The sequence below is a fragment of the Mus caroli genome, chromosome 18, assembly GCF_900094665.2.
Source record: "Mus caroli chromosome 18, CAROLI_EIJ_v1.1, whole genome shotgun sequence".
Lineage (NCBI taxonomy): Eukaryota > Metazoa > Chordata > Mammalia > Rodentia > Muridae > Mus > Mus caroli.
In genome coordinates this window covers 35,620,286-35,638,122 of record NC_034587.1, presented here as the reverse complement: position 1 = coordinate 35,638,122, position 17,837 = coordinate 35,620,286, and the positions used below count along the sequence as shown (strand labels likewise).

At 40.4% G+C, this 17,837-nt stretch overlaps 1 protein-coding gene across 2 annotated transcripts in view; it reads right to left on the bottom strand.

Moving 5' to 3' along the window:
• The window catches only part of Ndfip1 (Nedd4 family interacting protein 1), a 45,131-nt gene that overhangs the window by 17,769 nt on the left and 9,525 nt on the right, over positions 1 to 17,837 (bottom strand). For both annotated transcript variants that reach the window (XM_021150952.2, XM_029471854.1), the window contains exon 2: positions 3,714 to 3,801. In XM_021150952.2, the coding sequence (XP_021006611.1) occupies positions 3,714 to 3,801 (88 nt within the window). The remainder of the gene's footprint in view (positions 1 to 3,713; positions 3,802 to 17,837) is intronic.

Below are 17,837 nucleotides of genomic sequence, written 5' to 3'. Positions count from 1 at the left end.
AACTTTTCTGTTAAATTTTTTCTTTGAACAAGATCTTGCTGTGTAACCCAGGCTGGCCTCAAACTACCATTGCTCTGCCTTGACTTCCAAAGTACTGCTATTAGGGGTGTGAGCTAATTGTAGCCAGTAAGTTTAACATTTTTACTGTAATGCATTACTGAAACTATAGCTCATCAATGCCCCTCGCTAACAGAAAATAGAGAGGAAACAATAATCTCCCTCTTCTTTCCCTCATATTTCTCCTCGTCTTTAACAGGATCTAGCCATAGATAGGAAGTCTGTACTCACACTGTCTCCAGTCTCAGCCTTCCAAGGGCTATTACAGGCATGCGCCATCATGCCCAGTGTTCAGGTGCTGGGTGTGGTGGCACAACCCTGTAATCCTAACACTTACCATCTAGGTAGAGGCAGGAAAACTAGGAGTTCAAGATCATTCTCCCTATACCTAGTTAATGAAGATAATAACCTGGTCTATGAGAGACCCTTTCTCAAAACAAAACAAAAATTTAATATCCATTAAAAAAAAAAACAAATTTCCTTATTTTGGTCACAAATGTCTATAAGATATCCACTAGTATGACCCAGGCTCTAACAGTCCGGTGACAGAGCACCTGCCTCATATATACAGGACCCTAATTTCAGCCTCCAGTATTGCAAGCAAACGCCCAAAGAAAACATAGTCACTGGTAAATTATTTATTCAACGCTTTCTCCCTCATGATTAGAGAACAAAGGGCTGAAGAGACAGCTCAGAAGTTACAAGTGCTTCCTGCCACTCCAGAGGCCTCCAGCTTAGCTCCCAGAGCCCCCACTGGGAAGCTCACCTCTTGTAACTCCAGCCCCAGGGGATCCCAGGCCCTTTTCTGGCCTCTGCTAGTACCCACACAAACATGGCATATATACACATACGTGTTTATATAAATTTGAAAAAAAAGTAAGGATATACAGTTACTGTATATGTACCTGAATATACCAACAACAAACAAAATCTCAATAAATGGGGGAGAGGGGGTGTTTGGCCATGTTCCCAAGTTGGAAGGCATTACACAGATACCAACTTTTGTGTGTATGTGTGTCTGTGGTATATGCACATATGTTTGTGGTGAACACTTGTGTCTAAGCATACTCACATATGGGGACACTGTCTATCTTACTCTATTTCTTTCTCCCAGCTCCATTTTATGTGTGGGCTTATGAGGGAGAGGGTATTTGGTGTACCATGTGTGCTTATGTACAAGCTCATGTGCGTGTACATACATGGAGACCCGAGGTTAACAACGGACACCTTCCTCTATCACTCTATAGTTTTTGAAACAAGGTTTCTTTCTTTCTTTTTTTTTTTAGAGATTTATTTATTTATTATATGTAAGTACACTGTAGTTGTCTTCAGACACTCCAGAAGAGGGCGTCAGATCTTGTTACGGATGGTTGTGAGCCACCATATGGTTGCTGGGAATTGAACTCAGGACCTTTGGAAGAGCAGTCAGTGCTCTTAACTGCTGAGCCATCTCACCAGCCCCTGAAACAAGGTTTCTTAAGTGAATTTGGAGCTCAGCAATTGGCTGGACTAGCTGGCCAGAGAGTTCCTGAAATCCATCTATCTCTAGCCACTAGCATTACAGTTAGGGATATATACGAAATCCTGTCTCAAACTCAAACTTACTCTGTCTCTGTGTCTGTCTGTCTCTCTCTCACACACACACATCCTTCACAACTGATAATGACCCCACTATCTAATTGGAGATTATATCTAGTTATATCTACCAGAGATTATATCTAGTTATAATCCTTATGTCAAAAGGAAAATCTTTAGAAAGAAGATTAATAAGGTAGAAGTATTTGAGAAAGAATATCTAAACCGGTTAAGAGTTGGAAGCAGGAGGGTCAGGAGTTAGGGCGAGCCCCAGCTACACAGAGTTGCTTGTAAGGGTTATGAGAGCCTGCCTCAATAAACAAAACCAACTCCTCCAAAACCAAAAGAATTCACAACTACAGAGGGTAGATATTCAAATGTTCACCAGGAAAGGAATGATTTTGGGTAGCAAAACATAAAAGGACTTTTGATGGTGAATGAAACAATGAATCTAAACTCTTATTAATGAGGTGGGTAATATTCATGATCACAGTCTTGTAATCCAGGCTGAGGAACAAACCCAGGCCCTCATACATGGCAAGCAAGCACTCTACCATTGAGCTATACTCCCATTCTCTTGGTGACCTAGTCTTAGGCCAATCCCATGACATAATCTACAGTTCTCCAATCCCATGACATAATCTACAGTTCTTCCAAAGTCTGAAACTTGGCAGGGTACGTTTCAGGAGCTCACAGATAAGAGAACCATAACTACTATAAGGGACTTGAAATGCAAGCAGATCAAGATCAGTGCTTAGAAACTAAAGCCAGACTAGAGGTAAGATGCTGACCTATGGTCCACACAATTAAAATGGTGGCTTTAAGACCCCAGCCTACTAATGGAATCAACCAACTATCAACAGCCTTCCCAAGATCCCAAATAAAAAGATGGTAAGGCTGTTAAGGCTTTACAAAGCCTTCAATTTGTCTTCAATTTGCTTATGCTGAAGTAGAGGCTGGGGTTCATCAGTGGCACATGACTCTATCTGCCACTCTGCCACAATCCTGCTTTATAAAATATGGAAGTGGCTCTATTCAAACTGGTGGACTGGAGCCGAAGCAATAGCTCAATGACCAAGAGTACTTGTTGCTCTTGTAGAGGACCTGGGTTCGATTCCCAGCACCCACATGGTAGTTCACAACCATTTGTAGCTCCAGTTCCAGCAATTCCATAGATTCCATGCAAGCAAAATAAAATAAGATATAGAAATCTAATTTTAAAACAAAACTGGCGAACTTTGAAGGCCTACAGCAGAAGTGATTATCAGAAACTCTAGTCACTGAAAATCCTCCCACCACTGTGTTTTGTCTCACACACGAGAAGCTTCTCTAACGAAGAAATTACGAAAGCCAGGGGATCACCCAGTTCTCAGCCCTTCCTCCCTTTCTTCTTTGTGGGTTTTTTTTTTTATGTTTATGTTTATGAGTGTACTGTAGTTCAGACACACCAGATCCCATTAAGATGGTTGTAAGCCACCATGTGGTTGCTGGAAATTGAACTCAGGACCTTCGGAAGAGCAGTCAGTGCTCTTAACCACTGAGCCATCTCTCCAGCCCTTCTTTGTGTTTTTATTTTGGTTTTGTGTGTTTATTTTTGAAACAAGGTCTCATGTAGTCCAGGCTGACCTCCAACTTGCAAGGCATTTTTCCAGGGCTGAGGCTGCAGGTGTTTGACATCACAGTGTGAAACTTATTCCTCAGTTTCCCCTTCCTTTACGAGTTAGTTGGAATGAACCTGAGCTCTCCAAAAAGGCAGCATGGTAAATGGGGTTTGGGGGGTTGGCTTCCAGAGTCGTCTTTCTGCTTTGCAGAGGGTCATCTTCTCTGTGTATGTGACTTGCATTGTGTGTCTGTTTCCTCACCACTAATAAAGCCCTTTTTTACCAGCTGGAAAAAAGGAAAGGTGTGTTTATCTGTTTTTCAGAATAAGATTAACAATAACACCAGTTTTCACCTTGGCCTACAAATTAAAACTCATGGGAAGAAAACTTATGGAAAGCTGAAGGGAAGACAAACAGCAACCAACAGCTACTGGACGAGTCTATGAGTGAGTGTCAGGCAGCCCTGGCCTCAGCACTCACCTGCACTCTCTGCAGTGATGCTGCTGTATGGTGGAGGAGCATCACCTGCAGTCTGCTCAGGTTCCCCAGGCTCCTCTTCGTTCTGCAACTGAATAAAAAAAAAACAGATTATGAATACACACATAGGACAAATTCTAAAGATGCAAACCTAAAACTAGAGTAGCCTATCTGGAAGGCTGCCTGGCACTGTGTTTGTTTCCTACACCTTAAAATGTGCAAACTCTCTTCTAAAGTATCCTATTCCCAAGAAGAGATATTTTATGGAAATAATCAGACAAAAACAAGTTACATAAGAATGATACTCCAAGTAGGCATGGTATATTCATATAGGCCCAGCACTTGAAAAGCTCAGGCAAGAGCATCAAGAGTTGTAGACAAGACTGGAGTACATAAAATATGAGGGTTATCAAAAAAACAGAAAAGCTAAATGTAGCCCAAGCTTGTCCCAAATTTGTCAAGAAGCTGATGAAGGCCTTGAACTCCTGACCTTGCCATCTCTGCTTCTCAAGTGTTGAGATTACAGGTGTGTGCCACCATGCCCAGCTATCAAAAATAAGATTCAGGGAGAAAAATAAGTAAATGAAGAAAACTTGGCAACTTGGATACTTATAGAACTATTATATGAAAGGCTGATTTTTATCAAACTACACATTGTATAACTTTGTTTGCAAAAAGGTAAATACATAAATGGAAAGATCAAGAATGACACATCTACAATTCAGTACTATCTCTAGGTAATGGGAGTATAAAGGATTTCTTGTTTACATTTAGACTCTAATTTTTAGCACTGAACATTCATCACTTGCATAATTTCTTTAAACTCAGAAAAACAATCTGATAGGACAAAGAATGAAAATAGGCAAACCAAGCCTTACCATTTTATTCACTTTGTGTGTAGACATTTAACATTAAGTAACTGAGACAGTTCTGAAAAACAAATTCCTAACCTCTGTCAGCACACTGTCTGAATGGCTAGATTGTCAGTTTTAGAGCTTGGAATCAAACTCTGGGTTTTAGGAATAGCAGGCAAGTAGTCTACAAAGGAGCTGACTCTCCAGCTCCTCCAGTTACTTTAAACAGCTCACATTGAGTGAGTGTGTGTGTGTGTGTGTGTGTGTGTGTGTGTTCCTATTGCTGCTGCTATGGATGGCCCACCCACGTCACTGTCATAAAACAGAGATGTCCCAATAGATTGTAGTTTTTAAATGAGCTGTTCTAGATAGGAGTTAACTATAAAGGGAATTTACTGGTGTAAGCAGTAAGACCTGCTCCTGTTTTCAGTATTACCACACAGGAAGCCAACTGAAGTGCTTGTGAAACACACCAGCTCTTAAGCACACTTTACAAACAAGTCCATGGAAAACTGAGGCAGAACAGAACAGAGCTTGGGGTTCTGACATGAAGCAGTGCCTGCATCAATCTCCAAGCATGTGGTATACAGAACTAGATTACTACAAAAGTTTAGCCTGACATGGGTCCTTGGGCCATATTCTTAGCAGCATCTATCATCTAGACACTTTTTGTCCCTACTCCCATCCCTGAGCTGGGGATGTACAAACATTTTACCACTAATTTTCATTTCCAGGCCTTGCATTTATTTATTTATTTATTTATTTATTTATTTATTTATTTATTTATTGACAAGGTTTTTCTGTGTACCTTGGGCTGGCCTGGAACCACTAATCCCCTTGTCTCAAATACTGGGTCTACAGGAATGTGTTACCATTTCTGGCTTGAGCCACTTTTTAGCTCTAACAATCTAACCTTAAACTTTGGGCACTCCCAAATAATTGCATTGTAACCTAAGGTAAGTTTTCCCTCAGAAATGAAAGCATAGAGGTAAAATAGCTATAGGAAAGCAGATGCTCCAAGGAAATCAAATAGTCAATTTTTCAAAGAGCTCCTGGCAGCAGGGGTCTCCTCAACCATTGGCCTTAATATTATCTGAAGCCCTAGAAAGATGCTCTCAGCCGCCTCATAATGAATCAGCGCTGTATGAAAGAAGACGGCACCAAGCAAGACATAGAACAAGAAAGAGCAAGATTCAAGAATGCAGACTTAACTGTAGCAGTTGGTTCCGTTATGTATTTCAACCTAGCTTGACATTTCTAACCGGCTTTAAAATTCTGGAGTCTGGTCAAAGCAAGCATGCTTCCTCTCCATAAGCTGGTTTCAGAAAGGAAGCTTGGCAGTTCTAAGAAACACAGATATTCAAAAAACTCAGGGGGTAAAAGAAGTCTGCCATTCCAGTAGCTGTGAGATAGGTTGCCTGTCTCCTAGCAACGTGGAAATGTGATACCTTTTCAGCACAGTAACCGATAACAGAAATTCCAGCCTTCTTAGAAACACCATCTCTTTTGATGAGGAAAAGAGAAACACTACCAGGTCAAGATTTTTTCCCCCCTCTTAAAATATGGTATTTTAGAACCATACATTTTCAACTAAAAAGTGGAAAAACAAAAGCAACTCGCCCAAAAACATTATGACTATGGAGGCCCCACATGTTGGGCTGACCCCAACTCACAGCCCCCTCCTCCTCATGCAGCAATCTAATTACTTCCACCACGTCCAGCTTTACCTTAAGAGTCTAATCTTTTAAACATCTCCTTACCAACTCACTACTTCAGCATACTCTAAATCATACCAGATGAGACAATGTAATTACCAGGAGGTGAACACATATTTCTGTAGCTAAACACTGAATATGGTATTTTACTGTCACTAAGACATAGCCAGAGAGTGAGAACTGTACATTTTATATTACATCTAATGCAACTAGTGAACTTTAGCCTCATCAAGTTCTTTACTTTCTTTTTTTAAAGTGTTTTTTTCTTTTATGTTTATGAAATTACAATATACTGTGTGTATGTGTATGTGTGAGTGTGTACACCCACTCACTCGGGCAAGAAGAGCTCTCTACTAACTTAATATTATTACAAAAAATAAATATTAGGCACATGCCCAACATTCAAGAGACAGAGGCATTCTGAGTTTGAGGCCAGCCTGGTTTACTGAATTCCAGGACAGCTATGACTACTCAGAGAAACCCTGCCCTGAAAAACAAACAAAAAAATAAAATAAGATGAAATGCCAACAGGGGCTAGAGAGATAGCTCACTGGTTAAGAACACTTACTATTTTTGTAGATAAAATATTAGGAACATTTTAGGTAACTCCGACAAGGTACAAGAGACTCAACTATATAAACAGCAACCTGATCTACAAATAAGCAAAAGAGGGCTGGAGAGTTATCTCAATGGGTAAAGTGCATGCCATATAAGCATGAAGAAATGACCTCAAATCCCCAGTACTGGGCATGGTGGTGTATGCCTGCAACCCTAGCAATAGAGGGCACAGACAGAAGGATGGCTTGGGCTCATGCCCTAATGGCAAGGGCAAGCTCCAAGCTCAGTGAAAGACCCATCTCAAAAAATAAAGTGGAGACCAAGTAAGAAAGGCATCCTGCTGTCAACCTCATGCTTCTACACACTGCCTGCATAGGCAAGTGCACTTGCACACATGTGTGCACACTCAAGCATCCCCCAACACACACAGGAGTTAAACATTTTCTCCAAAGATAGTATATAAATGGCCAGCAGACATAAATGCCCAACACTGTTAGATCATTAGAGATACTATGACATAACACTTCACACCCACTAAAAAGACAGAAATGGGTTCTGACGCATATGGAAAAACTAGAACTGCTGGTGGGGACAGAAAGAGTGTTTCTCAAACGGTGAGTGAGCCCAGAGTACAAAATTTGATGGCACAGAATTACTTGTAATGACCAAAAAATTCATCAACATACAAATGGATCCAAGATCTGTGGTTTGCCCATACAATGAAACACTATTCAGCCAGAAAAAAAAGGGATAAATTGCTATGACATAAATAAGCTTTAATAGCATTATACTAAGAATAAAGCCACTAACAAAACACTATATGTTGTATGCATTTATTTATATAAAAATGTTCCCAAACTGCAATTTCACGGAGAAAGATTAATGGTTGTTGGTAGCTAGGATAATTTGGAGAGAGTAGCAGCTGACTGCTGATATGTCTGAATTTCTTGCATGGTCAGGGAAAATAAATGTGTTTAGAAATTAGATGGGGCAATGGTGATTCAGCCTAATGAAAATAGTTTTTAATTACTCTATACTTTAAAAGAATAACCTTGGGTTGGAGAGATGGCTTGGGGGTTGAGGGCACTTGTTGCTCTTGGAGAGAATCTGGGTTCAAGTCCTTGGCTCATAATTATCCATAACTTTAGTTTCACTGGATATTAACTCTCTTCTGACCTCCAAGAGTACCAGGCACACATAATAGTGAATGTACATACATGCAAATAAAACATTTACTGTGTAAACATAAAATAAACCTAAAAAGATTTGAAAAGAATTTTAAGGAAATAAATTTTAATTTTAAAAAAGATGATATTGTTTTTATTTTTGAAAAGCCAATTCTATACTATATAATTTTACTTAAAGTTTAAAATTAACTATTCTACATCATTGTTCACTTGCTAAGTCAGTATCTGTCACCCTCAATGAAAAGAATCCCATCAATAGCCCCACAAATTGCCATATGTCTGTGAATGGGTGAAAAATGAATTACTGAAGAAAAAAGGGTTCCTGGGGCTGGAGAGATGGTGGTTCAGTGATTAAGAGCACTGAATAATTTTCCAGGACATGGGGCTCATGTAGGGAGCACTCACATGGCAGTTCATAGCTGTCTGTAACTCAAGGTCCAGGAGACACAACACTCACTTCTAGCCTCTATAGGCACTGTACACATGGGGTGCACAAACATGTAGACAAAGCATCCATAAACATAAAATTGAAATTTTAAAAATGGTTTCTTTAATAGTCAGTGTTCCCTGGGAGAAAAGATGTTGCAGGATATTTGATCATACTGTAAACCCCAAGATGTGTTACTTACTGGGAAAAACCTGTTTCTAGTTGTGGTATGGCTCATCCCTTAGCACACCTTTAACCCCTCTGGCTGGAATATAGTCATGCCCTTAGTGAACACCTTTAATCCCAAACAACGAAGGTAAAGCAAGGTAGAAACGTAAGGGTTCTTTAGAAAGTCAGCTGTGTTGGATAGTGTTTTGCTGGGGCAAACATGTGCAGGAGTGTTTTCCTGAAGCAAACACAGGTAAAAGGATGTTCTGTCAGAGCAAGCACATGAAAGGACACATGATGAAGGATTCTTCCTGATGACATGCTTGTATTGGTCCATCTTATATTGCATAGCTGAGTTACATTTGTTAGGACTCCATAGAGAGAACTGCACCAAAAAACTTCTGTCGGTGTGCTGCAGTTACTCGCCACAGACTTGGGATGATTGGCAGAGTGGTGTTAGCTGAGACTGAGGCAAGACCAGTGCAACACTTATTGGTCTCCAATCTTCACTGATCTTCACCTCCCTGAGAGCCACAGCTGAGAACTTTTCCTGGCATTCCTCCTGGTCCCTCCTGCTGACTTGTGCTGAGGCCAAGGCCTGGCTGTCTCTGTTAGGTAGTGCCACCGATGTTGCTAACCTGACTGCCAAATTGGACTGCTGGTGTATCCGTGAAGTGTTTGTGAGTGGATTGAGCTGCTGTTGCTGACCTGTGAACTGAACTGCAGATTTCCAGACAACACAGATGGGAGTTGCTCCAAAGAACCTTTCTAAACAGGTCCACTTCCCTTGTAACCTTTCTTTTCCACTACCTCTGGTGGATGGTGGGCTAAAAGGGAGGTTAAAGCATTTAAGAACCATCATTAAAAGTAGTCCTTGAAAAAATTAAAGTTACAGTAAAGTTAGTTTGTAAAAGAAAGCACCCATGTTTGAAAGTGTTGTCTAACTGAGTGGTAGACAAAGTGATGGATCAGAGAAAGATTTGAGAGAGCAGGCTATGCACAACTCTCACGAGGAACAGAAAGAGATGTAACGTAAGAGGGAGCGGTGCAGAGGAAGGGAAGGAGGAAGCCGTTTCACAGAGACAGACTCAAGAAAGAACAAGTTAGACACCGCAGAAGACAGAATGAGCAGAGAATGAGAAGGAGTCAGAAGATTAGAACAGACTGCCAGAGTTAGTTTTAGGCCAAGAAGAGCAATTCAGTCAGAAGCCAAGAAAAAAGCCAGATTGAACCAGTCAGCCTGGAGAGGAGTTTGAGCCAGAAGAGCTGAGTTGAACCAGCCAGCCAGAGTTCAGAAAGAATTGGAAAGCGTGAGCTTATTCAGCAGTAAGTCTCAGAGGCTGAAAGCATTCTAGGCCTAGGCTAGCAGACTTAGACAGTAAGCCTCAGAGATGACAATTACTTCTGGAGAATAAAATACTTTTACCAAAAGAACTACAATCAAGACATCAAAAGACATCTAGACTGAGATCCCACTGAAGATGAAAATCATTATAATTATTGTCTTTTCTATTTTAAGAGCTTTTTTGTTTGTTTGTTTGTTTGTTTGTTTGTTTAATAGAAAGTATAAGCCCAGTCTGAGAGTGGTCCCTCAATCCCAGCTCTCAGGGGGGAGGAAGCAGAATGTTTACATTTGAGGCTAGCATGGTGTATAGTAAGTTCCAGATCAGCTACAGCATATAGAGTAAAAGTGTCTAGAATAAATATAGATAGATAGATAGATAGATAAATGTGCATTTAAATGTTGCACAATTACAGCATTTAGACTACCCAACAATATCAGAAATAAAAAATAATATAAATATGTAAATCTTCCAATACCAAAATGAAACCAAAAAATGCACTAAAGAAAGGAAAATCAAGTAATTGAGGACAATGGCTTAAATATGTTTAACAGGCCAAGCAGTGGTGGCACATGCCTTTGATCCCAGCACTTGGGAGGCAGAGGCAGACAGATTTCTGAGTTCAAGGCCAGTCTGGTATACAGAGTGACTTCCAGGACAGCCAAGGCTACACAGAGAAACCCTGTCTCGAAACCGCCCCCCTCCTCCCACAAAAAAGTGCATAACAGGCAGAATGCTTTACTCTAAGAGGCAATCCTTAAGTCCACAGAGCTTCTGGTTAAAAGCTGTATGGCTGTCCCTGGTAATATAAATATAGCAGATGAACACTTGGTTTGGCAGGGAAAATGAGTTCTTAGAAATGAGAGCAAATACAGCCAACCGTGATCACCAACATCATTTCCTTTAACTCCTCCTTCTCTATATTAGATCATATGACAAGAGAGACAAGAAGGTGGACACATAGTGGGTACTAGTCTAATCCAACTTACCTAAAAAGCCAAAACTCTGACCAAAGTTACTACTCATCTCCAAAAGGACTAAACAGCTTAAACACCTGCAATTATGGTGCGAGACCTTTGTCTTCAGCCTATGGACCTATGGTATCAGCGTCTTTAGTTTAAATTATTTTCAGAACTGATGGATCTACCAAGACCTTACCTAAGTAAATGGCACCAAGCTTTGTAAAATCTGAAGCAAAGGCTCTTCCAGGCTCATGGCTTGCCCTCAGTGGGCTAGGAGTTCATAAAGACTGGAAAAGTGTCAGGTCTAAAAGAAACTCTGTTTCCCCAAATTGTAAAGGCAGAAGGGAAATCTGTGGTTTTCTGTTGTGCTTATTAGCATACCAAAGCACAGGCTGGCCTCCACACTCCCTCACAAGTGCCTGTTAAACATCTCAGAGTCCATGCCGGCAAACTAGTTCTCACCTCCTCCCCTTCCTCAACTTCCCCAGCTCATGGGCTTCTCTGCCCACTCCCCTTCCCAACTACTCATTCTCCATATAACCCTATTTCAACTATATGCTCATTCTCTCCCTGTCTCCGCCTGTCTCCCTCTCTGTGTCTCTCCTTCCCTCTCTACCCCCTCTATCTCACTGCTCCTGCTTCTCTCATGGCCAGGTCCACTGGGCCAGCTGTAGTGGTTTGAATACCACGGTGAAGGGAGTGGCACTTTAGGAGGTGTGGTCTTGTTGGAGTGGGTGTGGCTTTGCTCGAGGAACTGCATCTTTGTGTGGGGTATGACTTGAGAGATCCTCCTCCTAACTGCCTGGAAATCATTCTCAGCCTCAGCTCCTCCAGTGCCATGCCTGCCTGGAAGCTGCTATACTCCCACCTTGATGATAATGGACTGAATGTCTGAACTTGTAAGCCAGCCCCAACTAAATGTTGTCCTTTATAAGAGTTGCCTTGGTCGTGGTGTCTGTTCACAGCAATGGAAACCCTAACTAAGTCAACAGCCATGCTCAGTCTACTATTTGCTCTCTCTGCTCTAGAATCCTCCAGATGCCTCTGTCTGTTCTCTTATATCTACAATAAAAACTTTCCCCTTAACCATCCATGAACAGTCATGTCCTCAGTTTATATACACTAAGGAGGGACAACTCCCCAGTTGCAGTTAACACCAGGTCTCATGCTACATAGTGAGACCCTGACTCAAAAAAGCAACAAATCCACAAGGACGTTCAAAGCAACTTCATAAAATTATAAACTACAGAGGCCAGACAGCTCAGTGAATAAAGTTATTGCTGTGCAAATGTGGAGACCTAAGTCCAGATCCTACCAGGCCTGAGAACTGCACTCTCCAATGACCACGTAGTGGGAAAACAGCCAAATACCACACGGGCCAGGACAAGCCCATTGTAAAATACATGATTGTATTTTTTTATTATTTTACAAATTACCAAGTATACATATAGGAGACACAAAGGTACTTATGCTTACACAAGTTAAACACACTGGGTTGTCCTTCAAAGTTAGAAAGATGGCTAACCTGTTTTCCACACACAAGGCTGGGAATGGATGCGGCTAATAGCCTGGTGATGACCTTGTGCTCCCCTAGCCTCTTACGTTTATTTCAGCCATTCGCCCCATCTCCTCATACCCTTATCCTGAGCACTCTTTCTTAATCATAGAACCCATCTTTATGGAAGAGGTCATATGTACTTTACTTTATTTATTTATTTTTTATTTTTTTAGTGCAGATATGTTTTTATTCCAAAATTAAACCAAATTCAATTGGAAAGCATAGAGTTGATTTTAAAAATTAATTAAAACATTGTGCAAAGACATAATGAAGTCACAGTATTTTACTACGTTGTATTAGTTCCCTGGTGTCTCTGTATTTGCTTATGAGTAAAGTTACTCTCTGTGGTTGTTGGATGTGCACTTTTCTAATTCTACATGGTATTATCTTGCCTGCTCTATACAATTATACTCTGTAAAGGTACTTTGGTGTGACGCTCAGACATTTAAAATGGCATCTGCTCTGTCTATGTAAGTATGTTCTCTGAAATATCATTAGAAAATATTGTTCTCTAACATCCTGCCTTGTCTCTTTTGTCTCTTCATATGTACTTTACAAAGAATTTCAGTGTAATCATATCTTAAGCTTTGATGTAAACACAGGATTCACTTAGGAAACTTTTTTCCAAATTGTGTTGTGTTTAAATATACCTACAAATAGCCAGGTGGTGGTGGTCTATGCCTTTGTAGCACTCAGGAGGCAGAGGCAGGTGGATCTCTGAGTTCAAGAACAGTCTGGTCTACAGAGCAAGTTCCAGAACAGCCAAAGCTATACAAAGAAACTCTGTCTGGAGGAGAGGGGGGCAAGCTGCCTAAAATAAATATCCAATGCCAGACCCTTGAAGTCTGCACCAACACCAGCTACTGAGTCTGCTGGCTATGGTGGGTGCAGAGACACCCCACAACACACATGTACAAGCTAGGGTCTCCTCCCATGTAGCTCACTAGTAGAATACCTACCTATCAATTCATGTTCTGGGTCCAATTCTCAGCACTGCAAAAATATTTTCTTAATTAGCTGGGTGTGCGGCACACACATTTAATCCCAGCATTCAGAAAGACAAGGTGGTCAGCCAAATCTCTGAATTTGAGGCCAGCCAGGGTTATACAGTGAAACCCTATCTCAAAAATAAAAATAATAAAATTTAATGAAGGGGGCTGGTGAGATGGCTCAGTGGGTAAGAGCACCCGACTGCTCTTCCGAAGGTCCAGAGTTCAAATCCCAGCAACCACATGGTGGCTCACAACCATCCTTAACAAGATATGACTCCCTCTTCTGGAGTGTCTGAAGACAGCTACAGTGTACTTACATATAATAAATAAATAAATCTTTAAAAAAAAAAATTTAATGAAGGCAGGTAGTTCTCTAGTTATTGCCTGGCTTTCTTTCCTTTGCAGTATATTCAATAACTTTTCTTTCTTTAAAAAAAAAAAAAGGATAATTGAAAAATGTACTTACAGACAAATGCTACAAGCAATGAAGGGACAATGACAATGGTCCCAGGAGTGATCTACAGGCAGGTAGCATCCCCATTACTACTGTGCATGGGAAGTGTGCTAAACAAGACAGACACTATGAGAAAAGGCCTTCTGAAGCATGGAAGGCTTGCTATTACCATGTAGTGTAAAAGCAAATTTGTGAGTGAAACAAACCTAAAGGAAATCTGTTAACTACCCGAGATAGAAAGCCACAGGTGCTCGACTTATCACCACTCTGCCTGGAGACAGGGAGATATACAGATCTCTCTCTCACATCCACCACACACACACACACACACACACACACACACACACACACACACTTTTTTTTTAAGAGAAAGAAATCTTGAACATTCGTTATTCAACCTGTAATACATACTATAGCCTGCTGGATACAAATAACTATTTAAGAGATGTCTGTGGTACATATAAGGAAAAATCTGGTATTTTTATCAAATTGTAATTCCTAAAATGCTTTTCCTCCTTTAAAAAACCCAACCAACTGACATATTCACTAAACGCAATTTAGATATACAGGCTGAAAGTCAATAGCCTTGCTGTGACGTAATTACATTGCTAAATTGTGTGCTGTTAGAATTTACTAAAAAGCTGGCTTTGGATACTCTCTTCCCCTTCAGAATCAAGCATGTTTATCTCAAAATGTCCTTCAAAGTCTCTCATCCAAGGATGGACTGACCCTCCTCCCTGTAACAGGGAGGAAAGAAAACAGCAAAAGAGCCCACAGGTAGGGACACTGTGCCCTTGAGGACTAGAAAGTGAACTATTTTCAACAGAGGGTATTGCTATTTATCCCCAAAATGCAAATGCAAATGAAGATGCCACGAGAACCCATCCATAAAGAGAAAGCTCAGTAAGGAACTCCAGCAGAATGCCTCAGCTTCCCCAGAGGGGTTCTGCCCGGTGTTGTACTAGACCATGTTATCTATCTGCTGCTTTTTGTTCTTTCACTTGGGAGCCTCACTAGAGGGGACACTCTGCTCTGCCTAAGTGTCCTTTTCAATACAGACAGAACTCCAGCTGGCTGCCTCAGGGTTTTCCCAGTTATCTTGGTCAACGTTTATAAGCCCTCAGTTTAACAGTGTTTTGTTCTATGCCTGCTTCTGCCGATATCACTTGCTATTTGCTATTTATTCTTTTACTTTTGCTTGATGTATACTTAATAAACTTATTTCATTTAAAACAAAAATAAAAACAAAACAAAGGCCAGGAACCCCTTTAATCTCAGCACTCAGGAGACAGGCAGGTGGACTTCTGCACATTCCATGATGGTCTAATCTATACAATAAGTTCTAGGCCAGCCAGGGCTATAAAGTGAGATCCTACAAAAACCAACCAACCAAACAAACAAACTATAAAGCCAAACAATAAGAGAAGAAGTAACATCAAAATCCTGAAAGCTACAAGTGAGACAAGTTCAGCAAGACAGAGGAAAGCTGAATCTTAAACCAGAACACAAAACAAGCAACCTGTTTCACATGCACAAAAAACTCAGAAATTGGTGACACAAGGCACTGATAAGCTGGGCTGGAAAAGATTTGCAAACAGAAAGGAGGGTGGCAGGAGCAGCTAAACACTGGAGCTCCCAGGTCTCCTATGGAAGGTGTGAGCTTCCTCTAGCAGGCGTGAGCACAGCATCGATCCCCAATGCAAAAAAAAAAAAGAAAAGAAAAGAAAAAAAGGAGTATTCTTTGTAAAGTATAAAAAGGCAGGGCACTTTGGGGCGACATCAGACTTTTAAAATTTATTTTGTTTGTTTGTTTTGTTTTGGAAACAGGGTTTCTCTGTGTAGCCCTTGCTGTCCTGGAACTCACTATGTAAACTAGGACGGCCTTGAACTCACAGTATCTGCCTGCCTGTGTCTCTTGTGTGCTAAGATTGAAGGCATGTGCCACCACTGCCCAACTAAAACATTGGAGTTTAAGAAAATGGGTGACATCTAGAAAAAAAAAATGGTTGGAAGATTTGTATACTAAATGCTGAGATTTCTCAATCTCTTCCTCTCATCATCTCTAAGGATACTAACAGACAGACTTATTATGGAAAACTGGCCAGCCCAAAAGACTCAAAGATAATGACACTCAAAACAAGCAAAGATACCAAACCAGCCCTCAAGACTGGCAAGTTGGCTCAGCAAGTGACAGCATTCTCTGCTATGTCTGATGCTCTGAGCTGGATTCTCTGGAGTCCACAAGTTGTCCTCTGACCTACACATGCATATGTGCTCACATATAAATAATAAAGATGTATCTGATGCAGAACTGAATTCATTCAGCACTTATAAGTTTCACCTTAACCAACACCAATGAGCTCTATCTGTTGTGTAACAGAACACAATTCTTGGAATTCACAAGGCCCCGAGTTTCCCAACACAACAAAAACAAAACACCACATAACAAGTAAAACTGAGGTGGGCATGGTGACAGAACCTCATAATCTCAGCACCTGGAAGGCTGGGATAAAAGGGCGGAGAATTTGAGGGCAGCTGGAAATGCACAGTCAGACTCTCATCTCAGAAGAAGAAAAAAGGGCGTATGTTACATATTCTAAAACAAAACAAGAGTAATGCTTTTATAAAATCAGTACAGGAAGATTTTTAGAAATACCTTTCCTACATTATGACATACTGAGAAGAAATTTTGTCTACTAAAGAAAAACACATAGGAAATAAAAATTCACAGAATTCTTTGAATCTTTCAAAGTGTGTAAGCTATAATGTTCTCTACTTAGTGTGCAGGGTATTTTTCTTTATCACTAAATACTGTTTTATGATGTCACTATAGTATCTGAAATTTAAAATATTTAAAGAGGGAAAAGTTCATTTCTCAGAAATAGATTTTTTTTAAGCTCTAAAAGATAGCCTTAATTAGGGATAGCTAGATACAACAGTTATACCAGCACAGAACTCAGCATCTGAATACACAGAGCACAAGACTAACCCCAACAGCCTTAATAGGGGATAGGTAGATAACAATTTTACCAACACACACACACACACACACACACAAATTCAGTGAAGATATGCCGCCTACCCACTGCTGAGGTCCTTTCCAACATAATCAGAGATTCTCATCTCAATATTGTTACTAAAATGTAAAGTCTTAGATCTAAAATCATTTGGATTAAATCTATTTGAAAGCTATGAGCTCAAAGCTAGACTAGGCCATAAGAAAGGTGGAAGAAGAGAACCAACTCCACAAAGCTATCTAGTTTCCACACATGTGTCATGGGATATTTGAGAATCCCCTGACCTCTTCCTTCCAAACACACACACACACCAATAGCTGATTAAACAACAACAACAAGATGCTTTTAGGAAGTTGGAGAGATGGTTCTGTGGTTAAGTGACTTTCCTGTTCAATTTCCAGCACCTGTATCCAGCTCCAGGGATCCAATACTCTCCTGTTCTCATTGGGTGCTCACACACAGATAGCACACATATACACAGAATTATTTTTAATTCATAAACTGACAAACTAGACAACTGAGAGGAATACCTATTTTTAAGGACTTTAAAAAATATTTTCTATATCTGAAAATATGTACCAATTTGTAATGTTTCACCATAAACTTACCTATGTATACTTCAGTAGAATTAGTCAGGGCTGGGTATTTAACTCAGTGGTGGAGTATCTGCCTTATAGGCAACAAGGTCATGGGTTTGATTTGGCAAGGGGAAGTGTGTATGTGTGTGTGTGTGTGTGTGTGTGTAACAAAATTTACTAAAGTAATATAACACTATCTCTCTGGATCAAAGCTACTAGTTCTACTTTCTATACACACACACAATATCAACTATAAAGCTACTAGTTTCTACTTTCTATACACACACACAATATCAACTATAAAGCTACTAGTT